Raw genomic sequence first — 20,862 nt, 5'->3', positions numbered from 1 at the left:
TGTATCAGGTAAAAATGTATTATAATTCAATGGTGTTGCATCAATGGTTAATGGTACTACTTTTACATAACCTCTGTGAAAAGATATTGGACTTATTGCTTGACTTGAGATAGCTTGTGGGATAATTAGAAATGCATGATGAGACCAGTCAGGGTCCCAAACGTAATCTGATTGTTCTGAAAGAACAGTGTCGTCATTGGTATTTTGAGGTCTAAAACTTTGTCTTGCTTGTGAAATTAAATCTAAATTGTGGGTGAAATAATCTATTATAAACCATGCTAAAATCTTTTGTAAATCATGTTTAGTGTTTTGTGAAACATCTTCTTTTGTAAAATTTTTGCGAATTATATGTAGAAATGTTGAAAATACTGTGATTTCTTTTCGTACTTTTGTATGTTTGGATGTTTCAGCTGGTGATATACTTTGAACTTCTGTTTTTTCTAATATAGATATATAACTATATATATTGTTGCAAAAACTTCGTTAATGAATATGGAGTTTGCTCTTTGTGAATTATGATATTGTATGCTTTTGATATATTTTATGAATACTTTTGAGAATTCTAATTCAATATCGTCTGTTTGAATTACATATTTACGATGGGCTGTATTTGGTGTGCTGAATTCTATGGTGTAGATTCCATATTGTTGTGTTAGATTACATATGTCTTTCAAATAATGTTCAATAATTTGTCTTTTGATTTTTACATCTGGGAATTCTGCTTTTCATGGGCTGATTCCTGGTTCAAACAAATTTACGAGTAAGTTCTTGCAAAAATCGTGTTGTCCTCTATCATCGAGTGAATCTATAAGAAAGGGAAAAACTGCTTCGTCATCTGGACTTTCGTCACTTTGAGTGTGGCTCATTTTTTCGTTTGATGACTGTTAATATATAACTATCGATGTGTCTAATTGGTTGATTCCAATTATACAAGTGTACTGGTTTGTGTTTGTATTGCTGTTTTATTCTTCCTTTTCCTCTTTTTGATGAATTTGAAGTTGTTTCTTGTTGTGGGTTTTGTATATCTGTTGGGTTTTGTGGGTATATTTTCATATTTTGAGATGGTTGAGATTGTCGCGGATTCTGTGTGCGATATTCTTTAGTATATGGTGCAAAAATATCTGGTTGGTGATAATCATCTTCCTCAGATGATAAATAGTTTGTATTATATGGTGTATATTGTTTATTTTTATTTTGTTGAAAGAATGGGTAATTTTCACTATAATCCTGTGTAGGTTGTGGATTATCTGGAAAATTTACTGAATTGGTCGATGTTTTTGGGAGATTCCAATAATGTGAACATACGTGATTTAAATTTTGTGTATTTTTTTGGGGGTTTGATTTGTTTTTTGTTTGTGAGCATAATTATAATTGTGTTCTGCAAAAGTGTTTTTTGTGAACGGTCTTTGTGTTTTTGACGGTATTGTCATTGGTATATACGTTTGATAGTCCATATGTGAATACTTTGGAGCAACCGAAGGTTTAACGGTTGATTGTAAGGTTACCTGTGTTAGTGATGTATTTGTATTTCTTGGTGTTGTCAGATTGGGGTGTATTGGTGAAATACTTTGTTGTGTAGTTGTTGCTGTTGTTTGGACGATTTCTTCATTTATGAAGTGTGATGGTGTTTGAATATCTTGCTGTGTAAGATTTCTGGTTCCATTGAGATTTTCATTATCTATGACTGTTGAATTTAAGCTATTGTTTCGTGTATCAGGTAAAAATGTATTATAATTCAATGGTGTTGCATCAATGGTTAATGGTACTACTTTTACATAATCTCTGTGAAAAGATATTGTACTTATTGCTTGACTTGAGATAGCTTGTGGGATAATTAGAAATGCTTGATGAGACCAGTCAGGGTCCCAAACGTAATCTGATTGTTCTGAAAGAACAGTGTCGTCATTGGTATTTTGAGGTCTAAAACTTTGTCTTGCTTGTGAAATTAAATCTAAATTGTGGGTGAAATAATCTATTATAAACCATGCTAAAATCTTTTGTAAATCATGTTTAGTGTTTTGTGAAACATCTTCCTTTGTAAAATTTTTGCGAATTATATGTAGAAATGTTGAAAATACTGTGATTTCTTTTCGTACTTTTGTATGTTTGGATGTTTCAGCTGGTGATATACTTTGAACTTCTGTTTTTTCTAATATAGATATATAACTATATATATTGTTGCAAAAACTTCGTTAATGAATATGGAGTTTGCTCTTTGTGAATTATGATATTGTATGCTTTTGATATATTTTATGAATACTTTTGAGAATTCTAATTCAATATCGTCTGTTTGAATTACATATTTACGATGGGCTGTATTTGGTGTGCTGAATTCTATGGTGTAGATTCCATATTGTTGTGTTAGATTACATATGTCTTTCAAATAATGTTCAATAATTTGTCTTTTGATTTTTACATCTGGGAATTTTGCTTTTCATGGGCTGATTCCTGGTTCAAACAAATTTACGAGTAAGTTCTTGCAAAAATCGTGTTGTCCTCTATCATCGAGTGAATCTATAAGAAAGGGAAAAACTGCTTCGTCATCTGGACTTTCGTCACTTTGAGTGTGGCTCATTTTTTCGTTTGATGACTGTTAATATATAACTATCGATGTGTCTAATTGGTTGATTCCAATTATACAAGTGTACTGGTTTGTGTTTGTATTGCTGTTTTATTCTTCCTTTTCCTCTTTTTGATGAATTTGAAGTTGTTTCTGAGTCGGAAAAATATAATTGATCATGGATGGGACAATTTTTATCTATTGATTCTTTTAATTTGTATAGTTCGTCTAAACTATTGACTTCTGATTCAGAAAATGCGTTTCTATTTTTTGAAAATCTTTTTCGTGTGATTTGTCTTTGTTTGTTTATAATTTTCCTTTTTATTGTTTGTCGTTTTGTTCTAATGTATCCAACTGTTTTTGTATGAGGTGTGATTACAAGATCGTCTTTTTTGTTATCTATTTCACTGTTGTGTAAAACGATTGTTTGTTTATTTCCTAAAATTTTGAATGACATAAGGTTTAGGATGAGGGATGCAAGAAGTTGTTAGTTATTTATATTTCCTTAGACTGTTAGTCCTTACGATTTTTTGGTTAGCTTAACCTGGGTCTTTTTGTTCAGGGTTGGAGAGAAAAGTATATCGATTCCGGAGAATGATGTTCTACTTTCTCGTGGCTAGTCTAAGTTAAGGTGTTAACTTACTTAATCTTACTTAGGGGTAGTGATTGTGTTCAAGGGTTGGAGAATAGTGAATCGATCCACAAGGTTCAGGTATAATTAGAACGCAAGTAGTTCATTAGATACTATTTTAAACTTACATAGTCTAAGATCTATCCTGGGTCTGTTAAGAGGAGGGTTCAAGTGAAGGGTGAATAACCGAAGTTCTTCACTAATTATCTTAATTTGAATGGTTAGTTTTATTGTAAAATTTCTATTAGTCCTGGGTCTTTTGGAAAGGTTGGATAGTGAATCGACGTTTGAGGTCGTTAGACATTTGCTAAATGGGTGGGGGAGAACAAAATTGTTCTTTTTGATCCAAGGATAGGCCTTGATGATCAGATTTTAAATTTAGTGAGATTTAAAATTTATTAAGATCCAAGGATAAGCCTTGATGATCTGATTTTTGAAATTAAGTAAATTTAAGTTTAAAATTAGGTTTTTCAATGATATTAGTGAGTTTATGACTGCTGTTATGTTTAGGTGATGAAGCTGGAACAACAGGATGATTTATGATTACTAACAATTTATTGTCATGCTACTTATTTTTACTTTTATTTTCAATAAATATTTTTCAAATATGTTTTATATAATACTGCAGAAATGAAGAAAACGGTCTGAGATCTTTTTATCAATCGTTATTGTACATTGATAATTTTGTTTAGCGCCTGAAATATTCATGAAGATTTACTTCAAAGTTTTATGTTTGCAAATGAAAATCTAAATTCGTTGCTAATAAGATTCTAAATATAAAAGTTTGTGTTGGGTTTTGCCGTACAACTAAATGGTAAGTTTCTACTTAGTCGTATATCCTCTCTTGTTCGAGGTCTTCTTCCAATACCAGGTAGTTCTAGTATTGTGCGGAATATCGGCTCTGATCTATTGAGTCGTAGAGACATTTCAATTAAGTTATTATCGTGTAACATTTTGAAAATGTTTTGTCTAATTTCTAATCTATTTTTGGTTAATTCTAAGCTATTAAGGTCTTATTCGAGACTTATGGTCGCACCAGATGAGTTTAGGTGGTATTTGTTAAACTCATAGAGTAATTTCGGATAGGGTACACCGTCTGCTCGTCACGCTATCTTATTTTGGGCCGGATAGATTCGTGCAACTTCTTAGTCTAATACCGATCCTAATCTTACTCTTATATCTACTAGTCTCAGGGTGTTTAACTAGTCTCTGCTAGGCTCAATAGATCTAGAGTATACTGGCTTATTGCGACTGCTGAAGTTCTCTTGGAGAGGCAACTAATTTCTAAGTTAAATTCAAATCTCTCTGGTGCTGAAATTACAAGTAATTTCGTCACTTACAAATAAGTGGGTTGTTAGTTAGATGGATTATGATTGGTTAATATTAAATATTTTACAGTGGTAAAATATCCAATTTATCCAATTATAAAATGTAGTTTAGATCAGGTTCCAATTTAGTTTTTTTAAAATGTTTTTGCCGATGCTTGTTAGCAAGGTTTGCGCCTGTATTGCGAATTGAATTTTGAATACACTTCAGCTATCTATGTCGTCCAGTTAGATCTATCAGATTTAAAACGAGATATAGACTTCTGACTTCCCAATGTGCTCTTTAATTCACACTGATTGGTTGATTCCAAATTTGCTCTTTAATTCACACTGATTGGTTGATTGACTTTTGTGCAGACAGTTTCCTGGAAGAGCTGGAGTTCCAGGGCGTGCGGGAGAAGCCTCAAAACATAGAGGCTCTGGCCAAGGACTCCCTCTTTTCCAAAGACGAAATCAAACTCATCTACCGCAGATTCAAACAGGCACTGTTATTTTTTGGATTTTGAGTCTTTCAAAGGCCCCCTGTTTGGTTGACTAACCTCAAAAATGTCCCTAGAGAGTCGTCGGCGCTAATATAAAAAGATTTAAAGGGTTTAAGGGGCAATCTTTGAAATTAATGCGCAAAAAAGTCATTTTGATCAGTTTTTTTTTCTAAAAATTGTGCAGCGTGGTAAAAATATACGTATTAATAGGAGTTAGGAAGAGCTCATATAGTGAAATTTTTCGACTTAATAAAAAAGTTATGTCCAGTCTAATTGGATGCCAACTTTGAAGAATTCAAAAATTGCCCCATTTTTCTTTATTAACTACTAGAAATTGTTTCAGGAATGCCCAAATGGAATTTTGACAGAGGAAATATTTCGAACTGTTTTCCAGCAATTTTTCCCAATCGGAGGTAAATGTTCACATGACTTTGCAGAAAAACTTAATTTATTTTTCAATAGGCAACTTTTCCCGGTAATTTTCTCTTTTTTGAAGACTAACATGTCATTCATCCGAGATAAAAAAAAGTTAACATACAAGGCTGGTGAACCAAAATTAGGGTTCAAAAAATAGTGCTAAAGGAGATTATGGCAATCAGAATTAAGGAGGAAGAGCCCCCAAAGCCCCCCAAAACCCCCCCTCTCGGCAAGCTACTGATACGGACTCTTTTTTAAGAATAATTTCACGTATCTCCAAAAACATAGTTTGTTCCCTAAATCCGAAACAGATGTGTGTTGTAGATACAAGTCAGTATGCCCACTTCGTGTACAACACCTTCCGACGGAACTCTTCCGGAGATGTCTCCTTCGCGGTGAGCAGTTTCAGTTACTTTCTTCAATTGCAAGTCGCCGTCTTATTTATTCCTTTGTTAGTTTCCTTACACTGTGAAAAGACGGTTTCGAGGTGTTAATTTAATCCTGTTTAATAAGTAACCGTAGTTCATAAAGTTAGTCGGAGACAATAAAATAGCTGTCATCCGAAGGTGACAGACAAACTCCGAAGGTTAAATACCAGTTAGCGCCAGACAGATAAATGAATTTAATAGCACAACTAGAAATGGAACATGAACTAAATTTAGATACTATGACATTTCCCTCCTTGTAAGAATTAATGACTCTAATCAACGTATCCAATGCATCAATGTTAACAGTAATCAATAGGGTTAATAACAAGTTTTGTCAATCAACTACAACACCTTTAGAACACAAACTTTTGAGTTTTTGCCGTTTCACAGCATGCCCTCTCCCTGGACCTCCATAAGATAACAGTTTTTTAAAGTTGTTTATAAGTTTGTTACTCATACTTTCTTTTCTCCTCCTTTTTATTTTGCTCCCGGCTTATCCGTCTTTTGGATGTTATCGATCATGACTGCCCCCATCTTAGTCACTGCGGTTCGTTTTCTTCCCGACCGTCTAGAACTAGTTTCATCCAGTGAACTAGCTGAATCTTGACTTGAGTAGGAAACAAGTCGTTGTTTCCGACCCCGCTTTTTCTCTTTAGTTTCTGGAATTTCTGGAATTTGTTCCGCCTCGCGTTCCGTCTCCTGTGGTGTGATTCCTCCGGTATCTTCCTTCCTTTGGTTTTCCGCGATTTCCTGCTCACGCGCAATTGTGTAGTCTGTTGCTGTCTCGTAATTACTTGGTCGAGTCGTTATGATTTCAGGCTGTATTTGGTCCTGTCCCCCACTAGACGTTCCTTGTCCCTCTTCCCCAACGTTTGTTCCCCCACTTGTCGGTCTGGCTTGGTTCGATGTAATTAGCGGCAAATGGTCCTCCGCGTCCGAGTCTGAGTCCTCCGCGATTTCCAAATTTTGTAATCGTGACTTCTTTCCCATGGTGCTATGGAAAGTTCCCCTGGTGCCTTTTGCGCTGCTTGGCTGGTTACCACACGTTAGTAACTTTCTTTTTAGGTCCCATGGCGTTGGTGGTGCCGCGATTTGTCTCGGCGCTCGTTTCTTCTGATTTTTTGCCTTCTTTAGTGCTACTCCCGATTTTCTAAGCACAGCACCATTTCCCATTTCAATAGTATGCTTACTTTGATTAACTATGTCCGAATTTAATGGTCTATACCTATTGATACTCCGCTCCCCGGTCCTCTGCATCACCACTGCCGGTGTTATTTCTACTGAGTCACTTGGTGCCCGCACAATTCCAGGCTCATCCTCCTGGTTAACGGCTTGATCATCAGCCAATTTCAGTGGTCGTCGCCTATTTTTCAGGTCGTACTCAGTGTCCGATCGGATTCCCCAGTTGGTATCCATAGGCTCCGGCATTGCTTGGGCGATTGGGTCTCGTTCATCTAAACATGCAGATTTTGATCGTATTACATTTTCCCAATTTAGGTTCCGTAGAGTAGGTTTTTTAGTCAAATTTCTTAGGACCGTGTTAGCTTCCCGGCCGTGGTGCGCTTCGAACGGTGTTATGTTGAAGGTGGCGTTTTTAACAAATCTTAAAGCTCCGAGGGCTCTTTCGACCATTCGATCCAAGGGTTCCGGTTTATCCTCCCGCGCATACGTCAGTACTGAATTTTTGCTGCTGCCGATTGTGCGTTCGACTCATCCTGTTGCCCTATGGTCGTTCACTGGCGAGATGAGGATTTCAATTCCTTGTTCATGACAAAATGCCCTAACCTCCTTAGACATATAGTTTGTTCCTTGATCAACTCGAATTTGGCGGGGAACTCCATGGGCAATTATGTATGCTTTTAAAAATTTAAGAATTTTATCCGATCGGTTCGAATTACAGACCATAGCCAATGGCCAACGTGAGAACCGATCCACCGCCACCAAAACATACTTTTTAGACTCCTTCAAGTAGTTAATGGGCCCCCAAAAATCCAGTTGTACCGATTCATTCGGTTCTTTTGGCTCAGGTATTTTCCCTATATCATTCTTCGAACACATGTTTTTCAAGTTCTTACCCACTAATGTGCATTCGTGACAATTTCCGGCGATAGTTGCTAAATTACGGAACATGTACGGGTACCAGATGTCTTTAGCCGCGTCGTACATACTTGATTTCCCGTGGTGATAATAATGTAGCCTATTGGCCACCGCCGCTTGCAAGGTGTTAGGGATCACTAGCCTCTCGTCCATCCACAGGCATCCGTCTCTTACGTGAAATTCCTGAGTATACTGTGCAAAGTACTTACTCATCGCTGCAATTTTTGAGTGTAACTGAGGATCTTTACATTTAATTAATTCGATAATGGCTTGTAATTGTGGATCTGAATTATATTGTGATTCTATGAATCGAAGATTAAACCATTCGGGAAGGGAAGTTTGTTTACTGACGGTTTTGCAATTTCTCGGAATGACGGACTTAACCTTATTTTCCGGATTAACCGGTGGATATCTTTCGCCAGGGTAAACCGACGGAATGGAAATAATAGTATTTGTTTTAGTGCTCCCGTCTTCTGTTGTAACCGCCTGCATATCCACATCAATCTCCTCTACTTCATCGCTACTGCTAATGCTAGGGTGTCGTTCCAAGAATTTTCTGATTTTTTTTTCCATGATTAAAGTGTGTTTTAAATTTTTAGTTTTCGTTGAAGAATTTGGAGAAATTTTGAGTGTTTTTGAAGAATTTAAGTAACTAAAGTTTGCTTGAATAATAGTCCCAACTAAATTATTACAAGACTTAATTGACCTGCCGGAAATGCGATTCGTCGCTCTGTGATTGGTCCAATTTCCATCGCATGATCGTTCGCCCTTTACCGGTCGTTTTCTATTCGATATATTACAACCGCGTCTATTAATAGTAACCGGTGGATACTCGAGTCTATTTTTGGAAAAAGTTTCCTTTTCAAATCCGAGGGCGGATCTAATTCTTCCAATTTTTGCCACCGTAAACATACTATCGTAGGTGCTAACCGGTTGAGGCTCCAAACTGGCATGCCTTGATAGATAATCAGCGAGTCCAATCTTTGCTCCGGGTTTATGCTCTACTTGAAAGTCGAACGGTATAAGACGATCTAACCACCTTGTTAATCTGCTTTTTGTTGTTCCCATTTAGCATTGATACTAGTGCCTTATGATCCGTAACTATTAAAAATTTTCTTCCAAGCACATAGTTGCGGAAATTATCCGCCCCCCACACAACTGCCAGCATTTCTATTTCATTCGTTGAATAATTTTTCTCTGCCTCGTTTAAATACCGGGATGCGAACGATATCGGCCGCCAGCCGTCGGAATTTAGTTGCTCAAGGACCGCTCCGAGCCCGTTATGACTAGCGTCACACACAATTCTTGTATCTCGGTGTATGTCAAAATGCCGAAGTTCTACTATGTTAGCCACCTGCTTTTTCAGGTTTTCGAATGATATTTGACATTCATCGCTCCAATATAATCGTTTTTCCGGCTTAATAGTGGGCGAAATGACGCTGATGATTCCGCCAGCGCCGGAAGATATTTGTGCAAGCTGTGAATGGAACCGATAAAGGATTTAAGTTGTGACACCGTCTTTGGTGCTTTAAGCGATTCGATCGGTTCCATTTTTCGGACGAGCGGTGTTATTCCAGTACGAGTTATTTTGTGCCCCAACCATTCACACTCTCTCCGCGCAAATTGGCATTTAGTGAGCTTAAGCGACATATTCTCGCGATTCAACTTCCACAAAATTCTCTCAATTGTCGAGATATGCTCAATCTCCGTGCCTTTGGTGACCACCAAAATGTCATCAATAAAAGCATGCGCCTGCGGAAATTCCGAAAGGATCGTATCCATCACTCTTTGAAATTCCGCTGGCATGGTCGTAAGGCCGTAGAATCCCGTTTGAAAGCGATACGTGCCCGTTGATTTTCCTCCCACCAGCGAAAAATTGCATTGAACGCTCGTTTCCGGGCTAAGTGGTAATTGACCGTGCGCGTACGTAAGATCCATAGTAGAAAAATATACATCTCCTGGTTTCCGTTCGCTTATCGTTTGTCCTGCCGTATCCATAAGCTCATCAATGTTCGGCATTTGGTATTTATTCTTGTGAACTTGTTTGTTCAGCTCCCGAAATTCTAACGCTAATTTTACTGATCCATCCTTTTTCACTGTTTTTACAATCTGAGAAACAAAATACTTATCCGAACATTCATTCAGCTTTTCAATGTGTCCTTGTTGTAAAAGTTTATCAATTTCCTTATCGACCTTATCCTGCAATGTGATTAGCACTCTACGTCCTTTTTGTTGAATTGGCGTTAACGTTTCGAAAAAATCCGCGTGTACCCTATAATTCTTAATTTTTCCGACTCTGTTAAAAAGGTTTTCAAATTGCTCACTGAAATAGGTCTGCCAGTGGTCTAGTGAATCCGCCACCTCTGTCGCCTCGGCCGCAGATTGATCGCTCTGTACCGACATCGCATTCTCCTCCGGTGCCTTCTGCACTATCTGTAATCCAAGATTTGGCATTAGGTATCTCCCAATAATTGATGGTCTGCTTCCTCCAATCACTCTGATGTTCGCGTTGGTCACCCATCCGTTCGTTTCCAACAATACGTCCATCGTTCCTAGTAGTCGTAAGGGGTTGTTTCCGTAGTCCCTGAACTCATCATCCGTCGGTGCCGGTGCCTTCACCTTGACGCCTGCTGTGCCCAACGTCCGTTTCAATTCCCCAATGGTGAATATTGAAATCGGTGATCCACTGTCTATCCAAAGGTTTGTTTGCTTTCCATTTACTTTAATTGGTAGTCGGGCGCCGGCCACTTTTATTTCTGTTTCTCTCCGAGATTTGATAGCCATGACCACATACTATAGCGTTGCTTCTTTACCGGCGTATTAACCCAGCCAACGGAGTTCTCATGCTGCGAGTAAGTATCCTCCGCGTCGCCTACTTCGCTATTTTCCATATTCTCCTGATTTTGGATTAGTCCCACTGCCGGTCTTCCCCGATTGTTTCGCTTTCCCCTACAAGTCCTCTCGTAATGTCCCGTTTTCCGGCAGAAGTTACACGTTGCATTTTTGGCTGGACAAGTTGTGAGGTGTTCCGGGGTAAAATTGGGTTGATCACAATTATAGCATCTTCTAGAACCACCCCCTCTCATTTCTGCTCGCCCTCTAAATGATCCACGTCCCCGCTGTCTATTGTTTCTGTATCCTCCACGGATGGCTCCCACCGGTTCCGTCTTGATTTGGAACGCTCCAGCTCCGCCGGCAGTGCCACTAGTTCCTCCTCCGGTTACTGATCCGTATGACTTAGCATATTTGTATCCACGTTCATATGAAAGTGCAATACGGTACACCTCCTCTGGTGTCTTCGTCGAGCGACATAACTCATTTTGAGCCTCCCTATTGTTCATGTTCACAATGAACACATCCCGCAAAATCCTGGTCTCCAATGCTCCAAAATTACATCGGGCGGCCAGCCCACTTAACACTGAGTGGAACTGTTCCAGCGATTCTCCTATTTGTTGCTTCCGTGCCAATAGTTGGAATGTCTCGTAACTTTCGTTCCGTTCCTTCCTGAATTCTGTTTCAATAGTATCCAAAACTCTGGAGTACCTTGTTGTAGATAAATCCAGGTGTGGTTTCCTCTTATGTAGCTCATCCTGTCCTTTCTCCCCCAGACACAAATACAAGTTCGAGATAAGCGTTTGCTCCGACGCCAGGCGATTTTTCCCGTCTACCTCCTCTGGTAAATCTGTAACCTGCTCTGCGGTTAAGGTACTGGCATAATAGAAATTCTTTGGGTTTATACTATGTTTGGCCACCATCCCCCATTGAAAACGATTGAACCAAAACTCCCATAGCATTGGTGGCTCTGCAAACGTCGAGGGCCAAAACGATGTAATCCCCAGCGGGTTTTTCCCCCCATTTTGGCCTGTTGGCTGCGCCATGTGAAAAGACGGTTTCGAGGTGTTAATTTAATCCTGTTTAATAAGTAACCGTAGTTCACAAAGTTAGTCGGAGACAATAAAATAGCTGTCATCCGAAGGTGACAGACAAACTCCGAAGGTTAAATACCAGTTAGCGCCAGACAGATAATTGAATTTAATAGCACAACTAGAAATGGAACATGAACTAAATTTAGATACTATGACAACACATAAAAGACAAATTTGCGCATATCAGGCCAAGGCCGTGAATGTTCGGACTGCCGTTTGATGTCAATGGACTGGTGCGCGCTTCAAAAAATGATGAAGTTTTCAATTATTAAATTCAAAAAATAAAAATGATTTAATTTTTTTGAATAATTGAAAACCATGCATCCAAACGCTATTTAAAGTACACAGTGATTTTTTCGCCTGTATGAGTTAAATTTTTCGCTTTTAACTCTTAATTTTACAAAAAAGATCACAGGTGAAATATCTGTCAAAGTTTCAGCTCGAGCTAACAATACCTTTGGCTAATATAAAAAAAGTCGAATTTTGCAAACTTAAAAGTCGAATTCTATCTTTTAAGATAGGAGAAAAAAATCACCATGAGAACAAATATTCCGTCAATTTCGGAACTAATAGGTTTTAGTAAGAACTAGGTTTTAGTTCGGAACTAGTTCTGTTTTAGTAAAAAAAAATACTAAAACAGACCGGAATATACAGTTCCTCCTAATTTTCAATGGTCGGAACACCAAAATCAATTAGAAAGCCCCACCTATGTATATTTATATGGTAGCAGATTTAGCGGGCCAACCCCCTCCCCCTCTCAGAGATTCAATCCCCAGTCTGCCTAAAGGGTTTCCCATTATTACTGTCTTAAGACCTCTATTTTCTGGAGATTAATTTCATCTGGTCCGCCCAATCTGTAGATGCATTCATTTTCATACTAAAACTTCTGATAGTTACTTTTCTAGACAAAAAAGTAACTGTTGTTAGTTTTTATTTGCCAGTGTTGCGCTTCTTGAGAAATTGCCAGTGTTGAGAAATTTTACTATGGGAGAGATTAACAAAAATTACTATGGGAGAGACCATTATTTGCTTTTCCTTTTTTGTAAAAACTGTTGAAAAACAAGCGCGGCAAATCTATAGTTCTTATGGGTTCTATATGGATTTAAGAAATGTTAAATTTGGATCAAATTTTATTTATTTAAAAAATTGAAAATTCAAAAACTTATTTTGCAAAATTTATACAGCAGCAGAAAAACTTGAAATAGATGTGATTTATCAGCAAAAATTGATTGGTTGAAAAACAAATTATTCCATTGTCTTGAAAAAGGCATAAATTCTATGTCAAAAAAGTTTTTCTATTTCAAAAACGAAACGCAAAACCTCGAAAATCTTCATGTTTGATCAGTAGTGGGTTTGAGGGGTGGGGAGAACGCGCCCCTCAGGATTCAACCCCCTGACTACCTAAAGGGTTTCACCTTTGGCACTTTTTTAAGACCTCCATTTTTGGCTGGCCGACTCTAAAGTATTTCTAAAGACGCCATGGTCACCAAATTCTGCTAATTTTGAGGGTGGGTTTGCACGCCTAAAAACGTCCAAACTTTGTCCGAATTTTTTGAAAAAGGAATGAAGACGCTTTTTTGAGGTGATTTTATAAAGTTTGGTATTCTAAAAAAGGTCAATAAAAACGTTTCCGAATTTTTTTTTTGAAAATCCGCCCCCTCGAGAAAATCCTAGATCCGCCCTATATATATGTATAATCCAAATTAAGCGCTTAGTTTTTGAGCGCTAAATATAAGCCAAATTCAGCGCCTAGCGTTTAATCATATGTTGCTAAGTTTCATCTCAAATCGTTTTTAAAATTTATTTTTCATAATTCAGTGCAAACTTTGAAATTTTTAGTGATAAATTGTTGACAATCGTGTCACTTAAAGCTTGACAAAGTATTGATCTGATAAACAAAAAATGGACCATTTTTTTGGACAAAGAGGGAAATTTTTTGTAGTGTTCTTTTCGTAATCTGAATGACGACAGAATACGTAGCGCTTCAATTTGATATTTTTTTCCTTTGTCAGTAAAATATTAGTCACAAACAATTCAGCTACAACTCGTTTTTATTTGTTTGTATCCAATAATCTGTATCATCGCGCCCTAAATACAACAGCCCTTAACTCAAAATTCAACAGCCCTAATAAATAATAAGTTCCACCAGCTGATTTCTCATCAGAACCTAAACAAGTCTAAGTTCAAAAAAAAATTTAAGGTTTTTTCAACAATTTTTTCGAATTTTGCGGTCTTCAGAGGAAATTTGCGGATCAGGATCCCAATAGCGGTGTCTGTGGAATCCACCGTCATTACATTTATCGAGCTTGACTTTGTAATCTCGATCACTTTTTTCCAATACCTTTGTTGTATCTCGGAGCTTGTCAAATTATTCTTTCCAGAGTTTTCTGCGCACCCTATCCTTCATGACAAAGGGGTCTGCGAATGAGAAGTTGTCCTGGGTTTTCAGCCTCTACGATATCGACCGGGATGGAGTGCTGAGTCATCACGTAAGTTGTCATGTGTTCCGTTACCCCGATAACTAAATTTACAACAGGTTATAATAAAGAGGCCTTATGCACGTGAAAAGTTACTTTCAGCCCTTGTGACTTTATGACGTTTTTAAATAGGACGAAATGCAGCGATGGAACTTCCAGTTATCAAATATTCTAGCCTAGTAATCAAAATTTTTTTCTTATGAAAAGAAATAACAAAATGCCAAGTTTGTTTGAAAATTCAAAAAATATCCTCTATCTAAGTGGTATGTCTGACTTTTTGCTTTTTTGCCTTAATCATTCTTTTGGGTATATTTTTGTTTAGGATCTGAGATTGATTTTGGAGTCGATGTACTTCATGGTGGGAAAGGACATCGAGGCAGAAGAGACCAAAATTAAAGCCCAAATCAACGAAATCATTGAGGTACATATGACAACCGTGTGTAATTAAATCTATTACTTAAAACAGTCTTTTTAATTTTACGCCCGAAATCAAAATCTTGAACTAAAGCTACAATGTGATTGGCCAGAATTAACCAGTCAAAATTAAACACCATCTCATAATGTTTTGTTTGCAATTTTAAATCGATTTATAAATAAGCCGAATTGGTCAAAAACATAGAACGTTTGGTTAACTATTCAAAATTTCTTCAAATAAGCTGTAAAGCTTTACTGAGACCAAAAAAAAAAATACAAAACTAGCTCCAGAAAAAAAATGATCACCCTCACATTTTCTCAAAATTCGGCTTCGTTAGAAATCGGCTAAAAATACAAACACAAGAAATATGAGTGGAATAATTAAGAAGACCCAAACAGTCGAAGGTTCCATCACAGAATATATAAACTAACAAAAAGTTAAGCTAATTCAGGTTGAAAGTAGCTTGAGTTTTGTACCTGTTCGATTATTCTTACATAACTTTTATGACTTTTTTTTTACCAGGGAGCGGAAAAAAAAGTAAATTTTTGGCCGGGAAAATTTTTTTGGGGGGCAAAAAGTGAAATTTTTTTGGGGGACAAAAAATTGTCATCTTTTGTCTTATAAACGCATAAACCAACTATTCTTTCTGACAATCACGAAGTTTCTGCCTCAAAATACCAAAAAAAAAAGTGTTTCAATTTCACAGGATTTCATCCTTGCATAAGCAAAATGGCTGAATTTTTATCACAAATTCCAGTGTATGTTTTTTGAAAATTTTTGCAGTTGTTTTGGCAAGTAAGGCAAAGTTGACTGGTTTTGTCCATTTTTTCTTAATTTAGAATGAAAAAGTAAAGAAAAAAATTGTTAAAAACACTTTTTTCCGCTCCCGGGTATTACTCACTGAAAAAAAACTAAATGATAATTGAATCAATTTTAATTGCAAAGGAGTGTTGAAAATCAATTGTATGACAACAATTTAGGTAAAACGACTAGAAACTGATTTCAACGGTGTTCACACTTTTCGCCCCTTATGAATTTATTGGCACATTTCGCCTCACACACATTTCGCCCCGCAAATCGTCAACAATTGAAGCGCCGATTAATTAATTGTGTACTAAGCTAGGGGCAAAATGTGTGAGGACCATATGCGCAAAACATTAGTTTTAGCCAAACCAGTTTAAAATTTTGCAATCAAAGGGTTCGCACGATGATAAAAAGTTAACTTAAGTAAAAACATTCTCAAGTCAAATAGTAGGATCAACGATTTTGTAGAAGTTTGTGGATGCAAATTAAAATTTTGCTGCAAATAACTTTTACAGATTCTTTCCAGATCAAACATCAGGGCCAAAACCAATTGAAAGCATACATTACAACTGTTTATCTCGTATAATTGTGTTCAAACAATGAAGCAGTAAAAAATTCAAAAATCACACAAAATTCAAATTGATTCAGAACCGATTGAAATGGATGATTTTTACTTTCGATCAATTCAAATCTGAGTTGGATGGATATTTATAAAAAATAAAATCTGTACAGAATCTCTTGCATTTTATTTGTTGTCATTTTGGTGCTTCCGGTGGTAGAAAAAAGAGAAGCAGCCGCTAGCCCAATTTTGGGAACTATTTTCCCAATTTGGGCAACAATTTCTGATTAAGGAGGATCAAAGTAACAATCAGATCACTTTTTTGTCAATTTTGCTCTGTTATCTATATTACCTAATAACTTACCGTATATGTTTTTAAATGCGGGGTTTGCTCATATGTGCTATCCAAAAATCCGCTCAAATTACCCCATTTTGGATTCTATTTTTTTGTTTGGTTTCGTGAGAACCCTAGCTAGATGATTTGTCCCGTCTATTTCCTAAAAAACAAAAGCAATTGCGAGATTAGAACCTACGCCTCAGAGGTTGGTTGTCGAGTTTGTACCCGCTAAACTAACTCTTGCGAGCTCAGATTTTAAAGTAGAGAATTAAGATGCGTACTGTGAGAATTAAAGCACACACTGTACTTCTGTTGTTACTTAGCTACCACGACAATTTTGAGGGACCAAACAAGTAAACTAGTATGCCATTTTGATCTACTTAACAATATTTCCCTATCTTTCAAGAGAAGGCGAAGGAGATTATAGAAATTTTAGCAAAATATGTAAATTTTTCGGCTCAGCAGAATGCAGGAAATGTAACAGTCTCAAAACTTAGCAAGTTCTAATTTGCAACATTTCTAATATTCATCCAATAGAAATAAAATCTACGGAACAATTACTGCCATGTTTCGACGGCAACAAAACAGTTTTAATGTAGAGGGGGTCAGTCTTGTTAAAAATCCCCCTTCGTTTCAAGACAGAAGTTGTTATCTACCAAATAAAATAAACTTTTTGAGCAATCAGAAGACAGGAAATGTAAAACTCTTTAAGTTCTAGGCTGCAAGCTTTAAATTGCATCAACTGTATCCTTAAACAAATAGAAACATACCCTAAAAAACAAATAATGCTTGTTTGGACAGCAACAAAATTGTTTTGGCCATGGGGTTTTAGTCTCGATTACTCTTTTTTCCTCTCGTTTTCAAGAAAACATGGTTGTTTGTTATGAAATATTTTCAGTAACATTAGTAGATTTTTTCACCAATCAGATTGCAGGAAATTTAGAACACTCAAAGTTTAGCAAGCTCTAAATTGCAACTGCTGTAACATTAAAAATTGAAAATCATCTCTAAGTAACAAATAGAGCCGTGAATAGACGGCAAACAAACACTTTCATTGGTTAGGTACTAAAAAATAGACATGTCATAAACTATACAACTACTATATTAATCAATCAGATTCAAAAACAGGAAGCAACTTAGGAAGTAAAAATAGATTAATGATTTATTTCCTAAGTTTGCTTTCCGTTATCGATTATGATAAGTAAATATAGTATTTGTCTATTTTGGACCGGTATGAAAAAAAAGTTGCCTACTTTTTAACCGCTGTTCATTTTCAATTTGGAGGGAGAAATTTTTTAATTTTTTTGCAGATACCATAGGGGATTGTTAAGTAGAAATACCTATTTGAGCCATGACGCATAGTTACTTGAAAAAAAAGTTTAACAACTGTTTTTTTTTTCAGAAGATGAGCACCCACCCAGAAAACCGCGAAATAACGAAAGACGAGTTTATTCTTTACTGCTCGCAGGTATGTAACAAAAACAGGCCCCAGATTTTAGTTTAGTAAAAATACCCATTTTAGTTAAATAAACAGTTCCTTAAAAACTATCGATTTAATTGAAAAAAACTTAATTAAAACTCGCGTTTTAACAAAAATTTGCTGCAGTGACAGCAAAAAAGTTATTTTCAACGAATTATCTCTCAGAAAAAAAACGTCTGAAAGAGTCTGAAAGAAAATCCGAACATTTCATTTGCTGTAACTTTTACCTGGAAACAATCAATTTTTCAGTTTATTTCTCTTTTTTCTCAGAAATATTTAGTTAATTATTAAAAATAGTTATTTGAGTATAATCGGGGGCTTGAACAAACCATATATATTTATGTGTTACAAAAAATACTCGGGTACGGTTAGTCCGTGCGTTATCATTCTGCTAACTATGTTTTGAAATATTTATCTCACAGATGGAAATGGAACTGACTCAACAGACTGTTTCTGAAACAATTTCTGAAGAAAATGTTTCAGTTAAGTTATTTTCAAATCAGTCAGTGATGGTCTAAATTCTGTCATTACTTTTGTAGCGTTCATTTTTTGGTTATCTACAAATTGCTGGACTATTTTTGCCTCTGCTTCAAATTTTTGTTGAGGAGTTTTTCACTATTTTAAGAAAAAACTTTAAAAATTTAACGACAACTAAAAAAACAAAAGTTATCTTTTGTGCGTTTGTTTCAGAACTCTCAAATCGACCAGTCAATACAATCATACACATGCGGGCTTTTCTAGCTATGTGACTTCCGAGAAAATAACGCAAATGAACAATTAAAACTCAATTTTTTATAATATAATTGCGTTGAAAAATTCGAATAGTCACACATATCGAAAAATGTAAATATTTGATTAAGTGTAAAATTGATGTAGCTTATTTGTGATAGTAAATTTGTTCTTTTGCTCAAGTATTTATAGATGTTAGTTTAGTAATTGATGTTAGTTTTAGTAGTTTTATTAAATTTAACTATCATTTCGTATCAAAGTTATTTGAATAATAATATATTTTTAGTTTGAAGGCATTTCGTGAAATGTGTACAACTGAAATCAATCCGAAATTTGAGCCCACTTCGCCGAGCTGAAAAAAACTTACCATTTATGGTATTTGCGAAGACTTCAGAAGGCAGTGATCTTAACTTCAGCTGCAAAGTTTCAGGATACCCAGCCTACAAATAAAAAAGCAACTCTTCTCACTCTTTTTTTTTATCTACAGCCCTGCAATTGACTAAACTACCACCACGTCAAGCTCCTTCTCTAATTACCCCCTCAAGTACCTGAAAAAGCTCCTTTTGTTAAGAAACAAGCCCTTTCTTGAAAGATTATAACTTTGCGTACTTAATATCAGCCAGCATGCAAGAAGCTGCTTCGACAGAAAAAAATATTTGGGCCATTTTTTTTCTATAATTAACTATGTTATATTTTTATTTGTGTTGTGGTCAAATTAGTGGAATATATAAAAGCGAAACGTTGTAATAATGCCACTCAAACCAAAGGCCCAGAAATTAACAAAAAAGTGCGTATTATAGAAAATCAACGGAAAACTACCACCCAAAATTAAATAATACCGCCCAAAATAATACCTGCTTTCAATTTTAACTTGAACTAAACTTTTTGAAATTAATATTAGTTTTCATCCCCTTTTTGAAGCAACAAAAGTATAAATGTGCCTAGTGGTGCCTAACAAGAGTAGACGGTTGCTGTTTAAAACACACTCATGAAAAAACTTTTAAAAAAGTTTTTTTTTTAATGTCGTGTTTTTGTGCGTGGTGTAATGAGAGAACTGCACAAACATGTAGAAAGTTTAGCGAATTATACATAATTGACAACAGTTCTTAGCAAAAAGAGTAAATTTTCAAAACTTTTAAGTTTTTTCTAATTCTTTTGAGCAAAAATTTTTTTGCACAATAATGGAGAACAAAAAGAAAAATTTACAACACACCCAAAGACAAAATTCCTCCTCATCTTCAACGGTGGGAACAAAAAATTTTTTTAATGGTTAAATTTTATTCCCTTGGCAGCCCTCAATTTAGAATTTGTTATTTAAACTGAAAAATTAACCTCAGGTTTTGTTTTGAAGAAAGCAATTTGTTATCTTCAAATAAAAAACTCGAAAGTTGAGATTGAAAAAATTTTCCATTCAAAGCAATTGACGCAGCATTTACATTAGCAGAAATCTTTGTTTTTTGTGCGTAGCATGATGAAATAACTATACAAACACGTAGAAAAATTAGTGAATGAAGCATAATCGACAACAGTTTCTGCGAAAAAAAGTTTAAATTTTCAAAACAAGGTTCTAAAATTTTTTCTATACTCTGCCCTAATATTTTAAAAATTTTAGAAAATAAAATTATGCTAAGAAAGCGCTAAATGAAGAAGCTCTTTAAACCTTCAAATCGGAATTTTTCGTCACTGTGAAAAATTTTGAAGTTTCTTAAAATGTGGTTCGAATAACAGCTAAAAAGTTTTGTTGATGCATTTCACTCGACTCATTCCAATGGCTGATTGTAGTACCCAATTTTGCAAGAAAAATAAAAAGAAAAAACTAAAACACGTCCAGAGACAAAAATTTTGCTCATTTTCATTTTTCGGAACAATGAGAATAATTGGTAACAGTGCATGTAGCAAGTGTTTTTCTGACCGCAGAAGTTAAAATTATAAACGTCATAGCCAATCCGCACCACAGAAATTGAGGAGATATAACAAATTTCAGCGTGCACGTAGGTAGCACGTAATTTTTTGAACACAGAAAATTAAGCTAATATACAAAATTTTAAGAAATTTTCAATTTTTCTTTCAGATTTTTATCAAAAAATTATTTTTCATTCAGTGTTTTTTTGACAAATCAAAATCAATTGAAGTACAGCACTGAAATAATTATATGGGTGTAATTTTTGTTAAACTTATTCTGATAACTTGAAAAA

At 35.8% G+C, this 20,862-nt stretch overlaps 1 protein-coding gene across 1 annotated transcript in view; it reads left to right on the top strand.

The window, feature by feature from the left end:
- LOC134843882 (neuronal calcium sensor 1-like) overlaps window positions 1–18,874 on the top strand; it is a 40,562-nt gene extending 21,688 nt beyond the window's left edge. Inside the window, exons 4-10 of the mRNA XM_063860204.1 lie at window positions 4,874–4,998; window positions 5,342–5,411; window positions 5,740–5,810; window positions 14,248–14,355; window positions 14,666–14,764; window positions 17,861–17,926; window positions 18,629–18,874. Coding sequence (XP_063716274.1) covers window positions 4,874–4,998; window positions 5,342–5,411; window positions 5,740–5,810; window positions 14,248–14,355; window positions 14,666–14,764; window positions 17,861–17,926; window positions 18,629–18,679 — 590 coding nt within the window. The 3' untranslated portion in view covers window positions 18,680–18,874. The remainder of the gene's footprint in view (window positions 1–4,873; window positions 4,999–5,341; window positions 5,412–5,739; window positions 5,811–14,247; window positions 14,356–14,665; window positions 14,765–17,860; window positions 17,927–18,628) is intronic.
- Window positions 18,875–20,862: the final 1,988 nt, after the last annotated feature.

Source organism: Symsagittifera roscoffensis, chromosome 4, assembly GCF_963678635.1.
Source record: "Symsagittifera roscoffensis chromosome 4, txSymRosc1.1, whole genome shotgun sequence".
Classification (NCBI taxonomy): Eukaryota; Metazoa; Xenacoelomorpha; order Acoela; family Convolutidae; genus Symsagittifera; species Symsagittifera roscoffensis.
This window is presented reverse-complemented; position numbering and strand designations above follow the sequence as displayed.